At 47.2% G+C, this 19,658-nt stretch overlaps 1 protein-coding gene across 3 annotated transcripts in view; it reads right to left on the minus strand.

Annotated features, from left to right (window-relative positions):
- ORC1 (origin recognition complex subunit 1) overlaps positions 1–19,658 on the minus strand; it is a 384,523-nt gene that overhangs the window by 69,697 nt on the left and 295,168 nt on the right. For all 3 annotated transcript variants that reach the window (XM_063938885.1, XM_063938884.1, XM_063938886.1), the window contains exon 16: positions 2,498–2,664. In XM_063938885.1, coding sequence (XP_063794955.1) covers positions 2,498–2,664 — 167 coding nt within the window. The remainder of the gene's footprint in view (positions 1–2,497; positions 2,665–19,658) is intronic.

Genomic DNA, 19,658 nt, shown 5'->3' on the forward strand with positions numbered 1-19,658 from the left:
AATTGTTTCCAATACTGCCTCCCTGTCGGAGGGAGACGTTGGTAAAGCAAACTTCAGGAACCTGCGAGGGGGAGACGTCTCGAATTTCCAATCTGTACCCCTGGGATACTACTTGTAGGATCCAGGGGTCCACTTGCGAGTAAGCCCACTGCGTGCTGAAACTCTTGAGACGACCCCCCACCGCACCTGTTTGTACGGCCCCAGCGTCATGCTGAGGACTTGGCAGAAGCGGTGGAAGGCTTCTGTTCCTGGGAATGGGCTGCCTGCTGCAGTCTTCTTCCCTTATGGGGACGAAAGGACTGAGGCTGAAAAGACTATGTCTTTTTCTGCTGAGATGTGACTTGGGGTAAAAAGGTGGATTTTCCAGCTGTTGCCGTGGCCACCAGATCCGATGGACCGACCCCAAATAACTCCTCCCCTTTATACGGCAATACTTCCATGTGCCGTTTGGAATCTGCATCACCTGACCACTGTCGTGTCCATAAACATCTTCTGGCAGATATGGACATCGCACTTACTCTTGATGCCAGAGTGCAAATATCCCTCTGTGCATCTCGCATATATAGAAATGCATCCTTTAAATGCTCTATAGTCAATAAAATACTGTCCCTGTCAAGGGTATCAATATTTCCAGTCAGGGAATCCGACCAAGTCACCCCAGCGCTGCCCATCCAGGCTGAGGCGATCGCTGGTCGCAGTATAACACCAGTATGTGTGTATATACTTTTTAGGATATTTTCCAGCCTCCTATCAGTTGGCTCCTTGAGGGCGGCCGTATCTGGAGACGGTAACGCCACTTGTTTTGATAAGCGTGTGAGCGCCTTATCCACCCTAAGGGGTGTTTCCCAACGCGCCATAACTTCAGGCGGGAAAGGGTATACCGCCAATAATTTTCTATCGGGGGAAACCCACGCATCATCACACACTTCATTTAATTTATCTGATTCAGGAAAAACCACATGTAGTTTTTTCACACTCCACATAATACCCTTTTTTGTGGTACTTGTAGTATCAGAAATATGTAACATCTCCTTCATTGCCCTTAACAAGTAACGTGTGGCCCTAAAGGAAAATACGTTTGTTTCTTCACCGTCGACACTGGAGTCAGTGTCCGTGTCTGTGTCGACCGACTGAGGTAAAAGGACGTTTTAACGCCCCTGACGGTGTTTGAGACGCCTGGACAGGTACTAATTGGTTTGCCGGCCGTCTCATGTCGTCAACCGACCTTGCAGCGTGTTGACATTATCACGTAATTCCTTAAATAAGCCATCCATTCCGGTGTCGACTCCCTAGAGAGTGACATCACCATTTCAGGCAATTGCTCCGCCTCCTCACCAACATCGTCCTCATACATGTCGACACACACGTACCGACACACAGCACACACACAGGGAATGCTCTGATAGAGGACAGGACCCCACTAGCCCTTTGGGGAGACAGAGGGAGAGTTTGCCAGCACACACCAAAAACGCTATAATTATACAGGGACAACCTTTATATAAGTGTTTTTCCCTTATAGCATTTTAATATATATATACATATCGCCAAATAAGTGCCCCCCCTCTCTGTTTTAACCCTGTTTCTGTAGTGCAGTGCAGGGGAGAGCCTGGGAGCCTTCCCACCAGCATTTCTGTGAGGGAAAATGGCGCTGTGTGCTGAGGAGAATAGGCCCCGCCCCCTTTTCGGCAGGCCTCTTCTCCCGTTTTTCTGAGACCTGGCAGGGGTTAAATACATCCATATAGCCCCCAGGGGCTATATGTGATGTATTTTTAGCCAGAATAAGGTACTATCATTGCTGCCCAGGGCGCCCCCCCCAAGCGCCCTGCACCCTCAGTGACCGCTGCTATGAAGTGTGCTGACAACAATGGCGCACAGCTGCAGTGCTGTGCGCTACCTTATGAAGACTGAAAAGTCTTCTGCCGCCGGTTTCTGGACCTCTTCACTTTTCGGCATCTGCAAGGGGGTCGGCGGCGCGGCTCCGGGACGAACCCCAGGGTGAGACCTGTGTTCCGACTCCCTCTGGAGCTAATGGTGTCCAGTAGCCTAAGAAGCCAATCCATCCTGCACGCAGGTGAGTTCACTTCTCTCCCCTAAGTCCCTCGTTGCAGTGAGCCTGTTGCCAGCAGGACTCACTGAAAATAAAAAGACCTAACAAAACTTTTACTCTAAGCAGCTCTTTAGGAGAGCCACCTAGATTGCACCCTTCTCGGCCGGGCACAAAAACCTAACTGAGGCTTGGAGGAGGGTCATAGGGGGAGGAGCCAGTGCACACCACCTGATCCTAAAGCTTTTACTTTTGTGCCCTGTCTCCTGCGGAACCGCTATTCCCCATGGTCCTGACGGAGTCCCCAGCATCCACTTAGGACGTCAGAGAAAACAGAAATGACTTTATCACTGGACATACATACACACCTGTAACATTACATATTTTCTGTTCAGACCAGTGTAAAAGGCTTAGATGCTGCTCAGTATACACCTGTATACACCCTGTATTTACCTGATGGCCATGACGTAGGGAGAAGAGAACATCTCATCCAGGGCCTCTATGACATGAGGCATTTTCACTATGGGCGATTCATTCTTCTTTCCAGAGAACTCGCAGATCTCCGTGGCCCTGCGACAGATGTCCAGACAGCGACGTGCGTCACCAGACAAAGCCGCCACCTGAGGAAGTGACAAGAGACTGTAACCATTACTCCAATGGATGCACAACAAGGGTACTTATATACACTCCTACACTGCAAGACGGCAAGAGAGGTGGATAGAACTCTAAATGTGTGTGTATGTGTGTGTGTGTGTGTATGTGTGTGTATGTATGTGTGTGTGTGTATGTATGTATGTGTGTATGTGTGTATGTGTGTGTGTGTATATGTGTGTATGTGTGTGTGTGTATGTATGTATGTATGTGTGTGTGTGTGTGTGTGTGTGTGTATGTATGTATGTATGTATGTATGTATGTATGTATGTATGTGTGTGTGTATGTATGTGTGTGTATGTGTGTATGTATGTATGTATGTATGTATGTATGTGTGTATGTGTGTATGTATGTGTGTATGTGTGTGTGTATGTGTGTGTGTATGTGTGTATGTGTGTATGTATGTATGTATGTATGTAGGGTGTAGTATGGTATGCTGGCGGCCGGGCTCCCAGCGACCAGCATACCGGCGCCGGGAGCCCGACCGCCGGCATACCAACAGTGTGGAGAGTGCAAAGGAGCCCCTTGCGGGCTCGCTGCGCTCGTTACGCTGCAGGCACGGTGGCGCACTACGCGCGCCATGCTATTTATTCTCCCTCCAGGGGGGTCGTGGACCCCCACGAGGGAGAATATCTGTCGGTATGCTGGGTGTCGGGATCCCAGCGCCGGTATACTGTGCGCCGTGATCCCGACATTGGCATACTGAAGACCACCCTGTATGTGTATATATATATATATATATATATATATATATATATATATATATATATATATATATATATCTCCAGCAAATTGAATCAGAGGGCGCTCTCAATCACTTAAACTGGTTACCAACTAAAAATTGACCAAATGATTATGGCTTTACACAATTTATTAAAAGCAAAGTATTGCCCAATCTAGACAGAGGTATGGTCCTCACTAACAGGAGGATCGAATTAGAGGGCTGCCGCACCAGCGCAGTAATTAGGTATAATTGCGTTTTGATATATATATATATATATATATATATATATGACACACAATAAATAAATATATATTATTTATAATAAGATATTACTCACCGGTAAATCTATTTCTCGTAGCCCGTAGTGGATGCTGGGGACTCCGTAAGTACCATGGGGAATAGACGGGCTCCGCGGAAGATTGGGCACTCTAAGAAAGATTTAGTACTACTGGTGTGCACTGGCTCCTCCCTCTATGCCCCTCCTCCAGACCTCAGTTAAGGAAACTGTGCCCGGAAGAGCTGACATTACAAGGAAAGGATTTTGGAATCCAGGGTAAGACTCATACCAGCCACACCAATCACACCGTATAACTTGTGATAACTTTACCCAGCTAACAGTATGAACAACAACGGAGCATCAAACAGATGCCAACATAACATAACCCTTATTTAAGCAATAACTATGGCCCTCATTCCGAGTCGTTCGCTCGGTATTTTTCATCGCATCGCAGTGAAATTCCGCTTAGTGCGCATGCGCAATATTCGCACTGCGACTGCGCCAAGTATCTTTGCTATGAAGATAGTATTTTTACTCACGGCTTTTTCATCGCTCCGGCGAACGTAATGTGATTGACAGGAAATGGGTGTTACTGGGCGGAAACTGGCCGTTTTATGGGCGTGTGGCTGAAAACGCTACCGTTTCCGGGAAAAACGCAGGAGTGGCCGGAGAAACGGGGGAGTGGTTGGGCGAACGCTGGGTGTGTTTGTGACGTCAAACCAGGAACGACAAGCACTGAACTGATCGCACAGGCAGAGTAAGTATGGAGCTACTCTAAAACTGCTAAGTAGTTTGTGATCGCAATATTGCGAATACATCGGTCGCAATTTTAAGATGCTAAGATACACTCCCAGTAGGCGGCGGCTTAGCGTGTGTAACTCTGCTAAATTCGCCTTGCGACCGATCAACTCGGAATGAGGGCCTATATACAAGTATTGCAGAAGAAGTCCGCACTTGGGACGGGCGCCCAGCATCCACTACGGACTACGAGAAATAGATTTACCGGTAAGTAAAATCTTATTTTCTCTAACGTCCTAGTGGATGCTGGGGACTCCGTAAGGACCAAGGGGATTATACCAAAGCTCCCAAACGGGCGGGAGAGTGCGGATGACTCTGCAGCACCGAATGAGCAAACACAAGGTCCTCCTCAGCCAGGGTATCAAACTTGTAGAACTTTGCAAAAGTGTTTGAACCTGACCAAGTAGCCGCTCTGCAAAGCTGTAATGCCGAGACCCCTCGGGCAGCCGCCCAAGAAGAGCCCACCTTCCTTGTGGAATCGGCTTTTACTGATTTTGGAAGCGGCAATCCCGCCGCAGAATGAGCCTGCTGAATCGTGTTACAGATCCAGCGAGCAATGGTTTGCTTTGAAGCAGGAGCACCCAGCTTGTTGGATGCATACAGGATAAACAGCGAGTCAGTTTTCCTGACTCCAACCGTCCTGGCTACATAAATCTTCAAGGCCCTGACTACATCTAGTAACTTGGAATCCTCCAAGTCACGAGTAGCCGCAGGCACCACAATAGGTTGGTTCAAATGAAAAGATGACACCACCTTCGGCAGAAATTGCGGACGAGTCCGTAATCCTGCCCTGTCCATATGGAAAACCAGATAGGGGCTTTTACATGACAAAGCCGCCAATTCTGACACACGCCTAGCCGAAGCTAAGGCCAATAGCATGACCACTTTCCACGTGAGATATTTTAACTCCACGGTCTTAAGTGGCTCAAACCAGTGAGATTTCAGGAAACTCAACACCACGTTAAGATCCCAAGGTGCCACTGGTGGCACAAAAGGGGGCTGAATATGCAGGACTCCCTATACAACGTCTGGACTTCAGGAAGAGAAGTCAGTTCTTTTTGAAAGAAAATGGATAGGGCCGAAATCTGGACCCTAATGGAACCCAATTTCAGGCCCAATGTCACTCCCGACTGTAGGAAGTGAAGGAAACGGCCCAGCTGGAATTCCTCCGTAGGGGCATTCCTGGCCTCACACCAAGCAACATTTTTTTTCCCCCCGCCATACACGGTGATAATGTTTAGCCGTCACCTCCTTCCTAGCCTCTATCAGCGTAGGAATGACCTCATCCGGAATGCCTTTTTCTGCCAGGATCCGGCGTTCAACCGCCATGCCAACAAACGCAGCCGCGGTAAGTCTTGGAACAGACAGGGCCCCTGCTGCAACAAGTCCTGTCTGAGAGGCAGAGGCCATGGGTCCTCTGTGAGCATTTCTTGCAGATCTGGATACCAAGTCCTTCTTGGCCAATCCGCAACAATGAGTATTGTTCTCACTCCTCCTTTTCCTATGATTCACAGCACCTTTGTTATGAGAGGAAGAGGAGGAAATACATAAACCGACTGGAACACCCACGGTGTCACTAATGCGTCTACAGCAATCGCCTGAGGGTCTCTTGACCTGGCGCAATATCTCTGTAGCTTTTTGTTGAGGCGGGATGCCATCATGTCCATCTGTGGCAGTTCCCACCGCCTTGCAATCTGCGTGAAGACTTCTTGATGAAGTCCCCACTCTCCCGTGTGGAGGTCGTGCCAGCTGAGGAAGTCTGCTTCCCAGTTGTCCACTCCCAGAATGAACACTGCTGACAGTGCTCTTACGTGATTCTCCGCCCAGCGAAGAATTCTGGTGGCTTCCGCCATCGCCACTCTGCTCCTTGTGCCGCCTTGGCAGTTCACATGAGCCACTGCTGTGATGTTGTCTGACTGAATCAGCACCGATTTGTCGCGAAGCAGGATCTCCGCTTGACTTAGGGCGTTGCATATGGCCCTTAATTCCAGGATATTGATGTGAATGCAAGTCTCCTGACTTGACCACCGCCCTTGGAACTTTCTTCCCTGTGTGACTGCCCCCCACCCTCGGAGGCTTGCATCCGTGGTCACCAGGACCCAGTCCTGAATGCCGAATCTGCGACCTTCGAGAAGGTGAGCACTCTGCAGCCACCACAGAAGAGACACCCTGGCCCTGGGGGATAGGGTGATTAACCGATGCATCTGAAGATGTGATCCGGACCACTTGTCCAGTACGTCCCATTGGAAGGTCCTCGCATGGAACCTGCCGAAAGGAATGGCCTCGTATCATGCCACCATCGTTCCCAGGACTCGAGTGCAGTGATGCACTGACACCTGTTTTGGTTTTAATAGATTTCTGACCAGTGTCACGAGCTCCTGAGCTCTCTCTATCGGGAGATAAACCCTTTTCTGGTCTGTGTCTAGGATCGTGCCTAGGAGAGGCAGATGAGCTGTAGGAACGAACTGCGACTTTGGAATAAATAGAATCCAGCCGTGTTGCCGTTACACTTCCAGAGAAGGTGATACGCTGTTCAGCAACTGCTCTCTTGATCTTGCTTTTATGAGGAGATCGACCAAGCACGTGATAATAGTGACACCTTGCTTCCGCAGGAGCACCATCATTTCCGCCATTACCTTGGTGATTATTCTCGGGGCCGTGGAGAGACCAAACGGCAACGTCTGAAATTGGTAATGACAATCCCGTACCGCAATTCTGAGGTACGCCTGATGAGGTGGATTAATGGGGACATGAAGGTATACCTCCTTTTTGCCCCGAGACACCATATATGGTATATATAGGTATATAGGTATATGTTCAGGGATTTTAAATTCAATATGGGTCTGACCGAACCGTCTGGTTTCGGGATTACAACATGGTCGAATAATAACCCCCTCCTTGTTGAAGGAGGGGAACCTTGACCACCACCTGTTAAAGATACAATTTGTGAATTGCAGTTAACCCTGTTTCCCTCTCGTGGGGGGAAGCCGGCAGGGCCGTCAGTGAGGAGGCATCTTCTCAAAGTCCAGCTTATATCCCTGAGACACAATATCTATTGCCCAGGGATCTAACAGGGAGTGAACCCACTTGTGGCTGAACTTACGAAAGCGTGCCCCCACCGGCCCTAGCTCCGCCTGTGGAGCCCCAGCGACATGCGGTGGATTTTCATAGAGTCCGGGGAGGATTTCTGTTCCTGGGAACTAGCTGTGTTGTGCAGCTTCTTTCCTCTGGCAAGAAAGGACGCACCTCGGACTTTCTTGTTTCTTTATTCGAAAGGCTGCATTTGATAATGTCGTGCTTTCCTAGGCTGTGCAGGAATATAAGGCAAAATATCAGAATTACCAGCTATAGCTGTGGAGACCAGGTCCGAGAACCCTTCTCCACACAATCCTCAGCCTTCCATATGCCACTTAAGTTGGCATCATCTGTCCATTGCATATTCTACAGGACACGTCAAGCAGAAATCGACATAGCTTTGACTCTAGGACCCAGTATACTCATGTCTCTTTGGGCATGTTTGATTATATATATCTCTTAAGACAGCATCTTTAATATATATATATATATATATATATATATACACACATACTAGGTCTCAATTTCTGCTGATAAGGTACCTGTCCACGCCGCCACAGCGCTATAAACCCATGCCGACACAATCGCCGGTCTGAGTAGTGTACCAGAATGTGCATGCTATCTGCAGGATCCCTGAGAATAGCTGTTACGTCAGGTCTACCTTTTGGGCAAACGTGACACCCTAGGGGAAGATTCCCATCGCATCCTGGCCCTAGTGGGGAAAGGATACTGCCTGAGAATTCTTTGTGGGAAACTGCAGTCTCTTGTCTGGAGATTCCCGCTCTTTTTCATCATGAGAGGAGGGAAATTTACCTCAGCTTTCTTCCCCTTAACAGGTGTACCCTTGTGTCAGGGACAGATGAGTCATCAGTGATATGCAAATCATCTTTTATTACAATAATCATATATTGAATACCTTTCAGCCATCTTGGCTGTAACTTTGCATTATCGTAGTCGACACTGGAGTCAAACTCCGTGTCGATAACAGTGTCTATTATTTTGGATAGTGATCATTGTGAGACTCTGAAGGTCTCTGTGCCATAGGGACAGACATGGGTAGATTTCCTGTCTGTTCTCTAATCTTTTGTGCCATAAATTCACCTTAGCACTTACACATATCCAAACAGGTGTCGGCGTTGTCGACGGAGACACCCTTTCACACACACATTTGCTCCATCTCCTCCTTAGGGGAGCCTTTTACCTCAGACATGTCGACACACATGTACCGACACACCACACACACAGGGGATGCTCTATTTGAAGACAGTTCCCCCACAAGGCCCTTTGGAGAGACAGAGAGAGAGTATGTCAGCACACACCCCAGCGCTATATGACCCAGGAATTACACAGTAACTTAGTGTTTACCCAGTAGCTGGTGTATTTGTGATTTTTTGCGCTAAATTTATGTGCCCCCCCCTCTTTTTTTACCCTCTTTCTATCTGCAGGGGAGAGGCTGGGGAGCTTCCTCTCAGCGGAGCTGTGGAGAGAAAATGGCGCTGGTGAGTGCTGAGGAAGAAGCCCCGGCCCCTCAGTGGCGGGCTTCTGTCCCGCGATTTTGTGTAAAAATAATGGCGGGGGCTCATGCATATATACAGTGCCCAGCTGTATATATGCCCTATTTTGCCAGGAGGTACACAATTGCTGCCCAGGGCGCCCCCCCTGCGCCCTGCACCCTACAGTGACCGGAGTGTGTGGGTGTAATGTGGAAGCAATGGCGCACAGCTGCAGTGCTGTGCGCTACCTCATATGAAGACAGGAGTCTTCTGCAGCCGATTTTGACGTCTTCTTGCTTCACCCGCCGGCTTGTCTTCTGGCTCTGCGAGGGGGACGGCGGCGCGGCTCCGGGAACGGACGACCAAGGTTAAGTTCCTGTGTTCGATCCCTCTGGAGCTAATGGTGTCCAGTAGCCTAAGAAGCGCAACCTATCCGCAGTTAGTAGGTTTGCTTCTCTCCCCTCAGTCCCACGTAGCAGAGAGTCTGTTGCCAGCAGAAGCTCTCTGAAAATAAAAAAACCTAACAAAATACTTTCTTATTAGCAAGCTCAGGAGAGCTCACTAAAATGCACCCAGCTCCATCCGGGCACAGATTCTAACTGAGGTCTGGAGGAGGGGCATAGAGGGAGGAGCCAGTGCACACCAGTAGTCCTAATTCTTTCTTAGAGTGCCCTGTCTCCTGCGGAGCCCGTCTATTCCCCATGGTCCTTACGGAGTCCCCAGCATCCACTAGGACGTTAGAGAAATACATATATATATATATATATATATAATGTCATAAAATACAATATAGATAGTTCTCCTAAATGTACATGAAAGGGAACACGACAACGGGATGTGATGTTACGGGTGTGAGCTGATACAATGGGCAGGTTTATATGTTACCTTTCATGTACATTTAGGAAATCTATCTATATTATGAAATTATTAGTATACCATTAGCGCACCTGAGGTAACCCCCCTTTTGTATATGTATATATTTATAGAAAGAGAGAGAGAGAGAGAGAGAGAGTGTGTGAGTGTGTCCAGAGCAGCTCTCCTCAAATATTGTGTACGGGGGCAGCGAGCTGAAATAATGTTACTGTGAAACAACTGAAGACCTGCCGGTAGGAGCCATGGGTGTGGGAGGACGACAAGAGATTAGCTGCCGGTAGGAGCCATGGGTGTGGGAGGACGACAAGAGAATAGCTGCCGGTAGGAGCCATGGGTGTGGGAGGACGACAAGAGAATAGCTGCCGGTAGGAGCCATGGGTGTGGGAGGACGACAAGAGAATAGCTGCCGGTAGGAGCCATGGGTGTGGGAGGACGACAAGAGAATAGCTGCCGGTAGGAGCCATGGGTGTGGGAGGACGACATGTGAATAGCTGCCGGTAGGAACCGTGTGTGGGAAGACGACATGTGAATAGCTGCCGGTAGGAGCCATGGGTGTGGAAGGACGACAAGTGAATAGCTGCCGGTAGGAGCCGTGTGTGGGAAGACGACAAGTGAATAGCTGCCGGTAGGAGCCATGGGTGTGGGAGGACAACAAGAGAATAGCTGCCGGTAGGAGCCATGGGTGTGGGAGGACGACAAGTGAATAGCTGCTAGTAGGAGCCATGGGTGTGGGAGGACGACATGTGAATAGCTGCCGGTAGGAGCCATGGGTGTGGGAGGACGACATGTGAATAGCTGCCGGTAGGAGCCATGGGTGTGGGAGGACGACATGTGAATAGCTGCCGGTAGGAGCCATGGGTGTGGGAGGACGACAAGTGAATAGCTGCCGGTAGGAGCCGTGTGTGCGAGAGGGGGGAACAAGTGAATAGCTGCTGTAGGAGCCATAGGTGTGGGAGGACAACATGTAAGCCATGGGTGTGGGAGGACGACAAGTGAATAGCTGCCGGTAGGAGCCATGGGTGTGGGAGGACGACATGTGAATAGCTGCCGGTAGGAACCGTGTGTGGGAAGACGACATGTGAATAGCTGCCGGTAGGAGCCATGGGTGTGGGAGGACGACAAGTGAATAGCTGCCGGTAGGAGCCGTGTGTGGGAAGACGACAAGTGAATAGCTGCCGGTAGGAGCCATGGGTGTGGGAGGACAAGAAGAGAATAGCTGCCGGTAGGAGCCATGGGTGTGGGAGGACGACAAGTGAATAGCTGCTAGTAGGAGCCATGGGTGTGGGAGGACGACATGTGAATAGCTGCCGGTAGGAGCCATGGGTGTGGGAGGACGACATGTGAATAGCTGCCGGTAGGAGCCATGGGTGTGGGAGGACGACAAGTGAATAGCTGCCGGTAGGAGCCGTGTGTGCGAGATGGGGGAACAAGTGAATAGCTGCTGTAGGAGCCATGGGTGTGGGAGGACAACATGTAAGCCATGGGTGTGGGAGGACGACATGTGAATAGCTGCCGGTAGGAGCCATGGGTGTGGGAGGACAACATGTAAGCCATGGGTGTGGGAGGACGACATGTGAATAGCTGCCGGTAGGAACCGTGTGTGGGAAGACGACATGTGAATGGCTGCCGGTAGGAGCCATGGGTGTGGGAGGACAACATGTAAGCCATGGGTGTGGGAGGACGACATGTGAATAGCTGCCGGTAGGAACCGTGTGTGGGAAGACGACATGTGAATGGCTGCCGGTAGGAGCCATGGGTGTGGGAGGACGACAAGTGAATAGCTGCCGGTAGGAGCCGTGTGTGGGAAGACGACAAGTGAATAGCTGCCGGTAGGAGCCATGGGTGTGGGAGGACAACAAGAGAATAGCTGCCGGTAGGAGCCATGGGTGTGGGAGGACGACAAGTGAATAGCTGCCGGTAGGAGCCATGTGTGGGAGGACGACATGTGAATAGCTGCCGGTAGGAACCGTGTGTGGGAAGACGACATGTGAATAGCTGCCGGTAGGAGCCGTGTGTGGGAAGACGACAAGTGAATAGCTGCCGGTAGGAGCCATGGGTACGAGAGGGGGGAACAAGTGAATAGCTGCCGGTAGGAGCCATGGGTGCGAGAGGGGGGAACAAGTGAATAGCTGCCAGCATGCGCAGATGTGTGTGTGTGTGTGTGTGTGTGTGGGGGGGGGGGGGGGGGGGGTGTGCGCTTACTGTATAATTAGCTGCGACAAGAGTGCGCTTACTGTATAACTAGCTGCTACTAGAGTGTGCTTACTGTATAATTAGCTGCCACAAGGGTGCGCTTACTGTATAACTAGCTGCTACAAGAGTGCGCTTACTGTATAATTAGCTGCCACAAGGGTGCGCTTACTGTATAACTAGCTGCTACAAGTGTGCTTACTGTCAAACGAGCTGCTACAAGAGTGCGCTTACTGTCAAACGAGCTGCTACAAGAGTGTGCTTACTGTATAATTAGCTGCCACAAGAGCGTGCTTACTGTATAATTAGCTGCCACAAGAGTGTGCTTACTGTATAATTAGCTGCCACAAGAGTGTGCTTACTGTATAATTAGCTGCTACAAGAGTGTGCTTACTGTATAATTAGCTGCTACAAGAGTGCGCTTACTGTATAATTAGCTGCTACAAGAGTGCGCTTACTGTATAACTAGCTGCTACAAGAGTGCGCTTACTGTATAACTAGCTGCTACAAGAGTGCGCTTACTGTATAACTAGCTGCTACAAGAGTGTGCTTACTGTATAACTAGCTGCCACAAGAGTGTGCTTACTGTATAATTAGCTGCCACAAGAGTGTGCTTACTGTATAATTAGCTGCTACAAGAGTGTGCTTACTGTATAATTAGCTGCTACAAGAGTGCGCTTACTGTATAATTAGCTGCTACAAGAGTGCGCTTACTGTATAATTAGCTGCTACAAGAGTGCGCTTACTGTATAACTAGCTGCTACAAGAGTGCGCTTACTGTATAATTAACTGCTACAACAGTGCGCTTACTGTATAATTAGCTGCTAGGAGTGCGCTTACTGTATAATTAGCTGCTACTAGGGTGTGCTTACTGTAGAATTAGCTGCTAAGAGTGCAATTACTGTATAATTAGAGGCTACAAGGGTATTCTTACTGTATAATGACCTGCTAAAAGAGTGCGCTTACTGTATAATTAGCTGCTAAGGGTGCGCTTACTGTATAGTTAGCTGCTACAAGGGTGCGCTTACTGTATAATTAGCTGCTAAGAGTGCGCTTACTGTATAATTAGAGGCTACAAGGGTACTCTTACTGTATAATTAGCTGCTAAGGGTGCGCTTACTGTATAATTAGCTGCTACAAGGGTGCGCTTACTGTATAATTAGCTGCTAAGAGTGCGCTTACTGTATAATTAGAGGCTACAAGGGTACTCTTACTGTATAATTAGCTGCTAAGAGTGCGCTTACTGTATAATTAGCTGCTACAAGAGTGCGCTTACTGTATAATTAGCTGCCACAAGAGTGCGCTTACTGTACAGTTAGCTTCTAAGAGTGCGCTTACTGTACAGTTAGCTGCTAAGAGTGCGCTTACTGTATAATTAGCTGCCACAAGAGTGCGCTTACTGTATAATTAGCTGCTGCAAGGGTGCGCTTACTGTATAATTAGCTGCTACAAGAGTGTGCTTACTGTACAATTAGCTGCTACAAGAGTGCGCTTACTGTATAATTAGCTGCTACAAGAGTGCGCTTACTGTATAATTAGCTGCTACAAGAGTGTGCTTACTGTATAATTAGCTGCTAAGAGTGCGCTTACTGTATAATTAGCTGCTAAGAGTGCGCATACTGTATAATTAGCTGCTAAGAGTGCGCTTACTGTATAATTAGCGGCTAGAAGAGTGCGCTTACTGTATAATTAGCTGCTAGAAGAGTGCACTTACTGTATATAGCTGCTAGAAGAGCGCGCTTACCGTATAATTAGTTGCTACAAGAGTGTGCTTACTGTATAATTAGCTGCTAAGAGTGCGCTTACTGTATAATTAGCTGCTAGAAGAGTGCGCTTACTGTATAATTAGCTGCCACAAGAGTGCGCTTACTGTATAATTAGCTGCTACAAGAGTGCGCTTACTGTATAATTAGCTGTTAAGTGTGCTTACTGTATAATTAGCTGCTACAAGAGTGCGCTTACTGTATAATTAGCTGCTACAAGAGTGCGCTTACTGTATAATAAGCTGCCACAAGAGTGCGCTTACTGTATAATTAGCTGCTACAAGAGTGTGCTTACTGTATAATTAGCTGCTAAGAGTGCGCTTACTGTATAATTAGCTGCTAAGAGTGCGCATACTGTATAATTAGCTGCTAAGAGTGCGCTTACTGTATAATTAGCTAAGAGTGCGCTTACTGTATAATTAGCTGCTAAAAGAGTGCGCTTACTGTATAATTAGCTGCCACAAGGGTGCGCTTACTGTATAATTAGCTGCTACAAGAGTGTGCTTACTGTATAATTAGCTGCTAAGAGTGCGCTTACGGTACAAATAGCTGCTAAGAGTGCGCTTACTGTATAATTAGCTGCTAGAAGAGTGCACTTACTGTATAACTAGCTGCTAGAAGAGTGCGCTTACCGTATAATTAGCTGCTACAAGAGTGCGCTTACCGTATAATTAGCTGCTTCAAGGGTCGCTTACTGTATAATTAGCTGCTACAAGAGTGTGCTTACTGTATAATTAGCTGCTACAAGAGTGCGCTTACTATATAATTAACTACTACAAGGGTAGTTTACTGTATAATTAGCTGCTAAGAGTGCACTTACTGTATAATTAGCTGCTACAAGAGTGTGCTTACTGTATAATTAGCTGCTAAGAGTGCGCTTACGGTACAAATAGCTGCTAAGAGTGCGCTTACTGTATAATTAGCTGCTATAAGAGTGCGCTTACTGTATAATTAGCTGCCATAAGAGTGCGCTTACTGTATAATTAGCTGCTAGAAGAGTGCGCTTACCGTATAATTAGCTGCTACAAGAGTGCGCTTACTGTATAATTAGCTGCTACAAGGGTCGCTTACTGTATAATTAGCTGCTACAAGAGTGCGCTTACTGTATGATTAGCTGCTACAAGAGTGCGCTTACTGTATAATTAGCTGCTACAAGGGTCGCTTACTGTATAATTAGCTGCTACAAGAGTGCGCTTACTGTATAATTAGCTGCTACAAGAGTGCGCTTACTGTATGATTAGCTGCTACAAGAGTGCGCTTACTGTATAATTAGCTGCTACAAGAGTGTGCTTACTGTATAATTAGCTGCTACAAGGGTCGCTTACTGTATAATTAGCTGCTAAGTGTGTGCTTACTGTATAATTAGCTGCTAGAAGAGTGCGCTTACTGTATAATTAGCTGCCACAAGAGTGCGCTTACTGTATAATTAGCTGCTACAAGAGTGCGCTTACTGTATGATTAGCTGCTACAAGAGTGCGCTTACTGTATAATTAGCTGCTACAAGAGTGCGCTTACTGTATAATTAGCTGCTACAAGGGTCGCTTACTGTATAATTAGCTGCTAAGAGTGCGCTTACTGTATAATTAGCTGCTAGAAGAGTGCGCTTACTGTATAATTAGCTGCCACAAGAGTGCGCTTACTGTATAATTAGCTGCTACAAGAGTGCGCTTACTGTATGATGAGCTGCTACAAGAGTGCGCTTACTGTATAATTAGCTGCTACAAGGGTCGCTTACTGTATAATTAGCTGCTAAGAGTACGCTTACTGTATAATTAGCTGCTAGAAGAGTGCACTTACTGTATAATTAGCTGCCATAAGAGTGCGCTTACTGTATAATTAGCTGCTAGAAGAGTGCGCTTACTGTATAATTAGCTGCTACAAGAGTGCGCTTACCGTATAATTAGCTGCTACAAGAGTGTGCTTACTGTATAATTAGCTGCTACAAGAGTGTGCTTACTGTATAATTAGCTGCTACAAGGGTCGCTTACTGTATAATTAGCTGCTAAGAGTGTGCTTACGGTATAATTAGCTGCTAGAAGAGTGCGCTTACTGTATAATTAGCTGCCACAAGAGTGTGCTTACTGTATAATTAGCTGTTAAGTGCGCTTACTGTATAATTAGCTGCTAGAAGAGTGCGCTTACTGTATAATTAGCTGCCACAAGAGTGCGCTTACTGTATAATTAGCTGCTACAAGAGTGCGCTTACTGTATGATGAGCTGCTACAAGAGTGCGCTTACTGTATAATTAGCTGCTACAAGAGTGCGCTTACTGTATAATTAGCTGCTACAAGGGTCGCTTACTGTATAATTAGCTGCTAAGAGTGCGCTTACTGTATAATTAGCTGCTAGAAGAGTGCACTTACTGTATAATTAGCTGCCATAAGAGTGCGCTTACTGTATAATTAGCTGCTAGAAGAGTGCGCTTACCGTATAATTAGCTGCTACAAGAGTGCGCTTACTGTATAATTAGCAGCTACAAGGGTCGCTTACTGTATAATTAGCTGCTACAAGAGTGTGCTTACTGTATAATTAGCTGCTACAAGAGTGCGCTTACTGTATGATTAGCTGCTACAAGATTGCGCTTACTGTATAATTAGCTGCTAGAAGAGTGTGCCTACTGTATAATTAGCTGCTACAAGGGTCGCTTACTGTATAATTAGCTGCTAAGAGTGTGCTTACTGTATAATTAGCTGCTAGAAGAGTGCGCTTACTGTATAATTAGCTGCCACAAGAGTGCGCTTACTGTATAATTAGCTGTTAAGTGTGCTTACTGTATAATTAGCTGCTACAAGAGTGCGCTTACTGTATAATTAGCTGCTACAAGAGTGCGCTTACTGTATGATTAGCTGCTACAAGAGTGCGCTTACTGTATAACTAGCTGCTACAAGAGTGCGCTTACTGTATAATTAGCTGCTACAAGGGTCGCTTACTGTATAATTAGCTGCTAAGAGTGCGCTTACTGTATAATTAGCTGCCACAAGAGTGTGCTTACTGTATAATTAGCTGTTAAGTGTGCTTACTGTATAATTAGCTGCTACAAGAGTGCGCTTACTGTATGATTAGCTGCTATAAGAGTGCGCTTACTGTATAATTAGCTGCTAAGAGTGCGCTTACTGTATAATTAGCTGCTAAGAGTGCGCTTACTGTATAATTAGCTGCCACAAGAGTGCGCTTACTGTATAATTAGCTGCTACAAGAGTGCGCTTACTGTATGATTAGCTGCTACAAGAGTGCGCTTACTGTATGATGAGCTGCTACAAGAGTGCGCTTACTGTATGATGAGCTGCTACAAGAGTGTGCTTACTGTATAATTAGCTGCTACAAGAGTGCGCTTACTGTATAATTAGCTGCTACAAGAGTGCGCTTACTGTATAATTAGCTGCTACAAGAGTGTGCTTACTGTATAATTAGCTGCTACAAGAGTGTGCTTACTGTATAATTAGCTGCTACAAGAGTGTGCTTACTGTATAATTAGCTGCTACAAGAGTGCTTACTGTATAATTAGCTGCTACAAGTGTGCTTACTGTATAATTAGCTGCTACAAGGGTCGCTTACTGTATAATTAGCTGCTACAAGAGTGCGCTTACTGTATGATGAGCTGCTACAAGAGTGCGCTTACTGTATAATTAGCTGCTACAAGAGTGCGCTTACTGTATAATTAGCTGCTACAAGGGTGCGCTTACTGAATAATTATAAGTTGATTAGAAAATGGACTCAATTGTGTAGTCAGAAAGTAGCTATTGTCACCTTGTATTCCCTCACAGGTAAATAACAGCCGCACCGGCTGTGAGGTCAGTGATGACGTTATGCAGACCAGAGCCAGACCGTGTAGCACTGTCCCAGGAGAGATACTCCGGAACGGGAGGCACCTGTCACACTTGGTAGACTTAAAAAGCTGCAGCCCAGAGGAGAGCAAGAGAACCGGAGATGATCATTCCAACCAGACAGAGCATAATCATTGTGCGAGGAACCAATCTACAGAGGTTCTGGTCAGGCTGTGGGCCTGTGTTACCATAAGGTTGTTTCATTTCAGCATAGTATACCTGCGTACGGCCTCAATGAGGCTTACCAAGATTGCACTCATACTGAGACTGTCCAGACATGGAGAGGCCTACTTGTATCGGACACTGGCCTTATATGTGCAGCCTCTAAGAAGTGCCGTCTTATACCTGCTACCTATAACGTTATAGAATGCCCTTGATAAGTTACATCAATGCTGATTGGTTGTCGTGGACAACGTCTCCACTCTTATCACTGCTTCATACTTCTCCCCCTCTGTGCCCTGGTTATATATGTTCTAACTTACTGCCCATGTGTAAGAGGTAAGTTCATGCTGCCATGGATTGGATGCTCAGAGATGGTTCATGCTACACTGTACTAGCCAGTGACCGGTACATCTTAATATGGCTTAATATGAATGCCCAGTTTTTGGTATATTCGCAGGATCCAGGCAACAATCCCTTAGAGGACTACCATAATGGTGCCTTCATATATACGGACTGAGCCAGACACCCCATGAAGGGGCTTCCCAGAAGTTTGGCAGTAACGGATTAGCAGCCTTTGGAACGAGCCATAAGTGGACTGGTTATCCACAGTGTTTACCTAGGAAGGGTACATTATGCCTATTGTAATATGTGCCAGTGCTGGTCTATGCCCTTATATGCTGTTTATACCGTTATGCCAACGTGTTTTTAAATAAAACTTAATCTCACTGTATTTTTACTTGGATAGCATGGATTCCACAGCAGCCTTTGATCTGGAAGTGGAACGTCGTTCAGACGCAAACACACTACAGAACACAATCGAAGCAGAATGAGAATGAAGCAGCAGGTAAAGGATCACCTCTGGGTGCAGAGCAGACCTGGCACGGCCCATAGGTTTGCTGTACAGCTATTCACAGAGGGGGCCAGATGGAAGTGAAAGGCCCCAATAACATCCCCTCGGTATCAGAAGACAGGCCAGCCGGACACCACTCAGGGCCGGAGACTGCAGCAAAACATATCAATGTCAGCGAGAGGTGAGGCCATAGTGCTGTTTCTGTCACAATCTGGTCATACATGGCTAGCAACCCCCAAACGCACCCGGTCACTTAACACTGGAGGTCGGAAGACCCCACTCTAGAAGCCAGGAGAACAACAGAGAACTCTGCACACATAAAATAATAAAATCACAGAGGCTACTCTTTCTGTAGGCACAAAATGGCGCCCACTCCTTGGACATGAAAGTATAATGAAATCTAGTTGTCCCCTATAGGCCGTGGTCTGATGGGAGTAGCGGAATAAACCTTCACACAAGTTTAGTTTGGATTTTGTGCCTACTCCTGCAAACACAAGGTGGGGAGATCTGGGCTTTAGATTCCACATAATTGGTAGCCCAACTGGAAATGGTCTGATCACCAGATAATAGGTACAAAGGGGCTCCACCATCTGAAATGTAGAGGCGTCCATGTGTAATTAAGGTTGTACCAGGGTCCGTAGCGCATTCCTGCAATGCAATACTGTTTGATAATCACCAGAAAATAACTAAGTGTGCATAGCAGGACCCCCACATGTTTGTGCCCACATATTCCATGTGTGATCACCAGACAGTATGTACTAAGGGGCTATATCAGTGGGAAGAGGTGACCCCCCCCTTAATTACTGCAAGCCAGGATGCAGGAGATACTGCCCTACCCTTGGACTCCATCATGTATCTGTAGAGTAAGGGATTAATGACTGATCAACGTGATGTAGTTATGTGACACAAATGTGGATTACTTGCCGACCCCCCG

The sequence above is a fragment of the Pseudophryne corroboree genome, chromosome 9, assembly GCF_028390025.1.
Source record: "Pseudophryne corroboree isolate aPseCor3 chromosome 9, aPseCor3.hap2, whole genome shotgun sequence".
NCBI lineage: Eukaryota > Metazoa > Chordata > Amphibia > Anura > Myobatrachidae > Pseudophryne > Pseudophryne corroboree.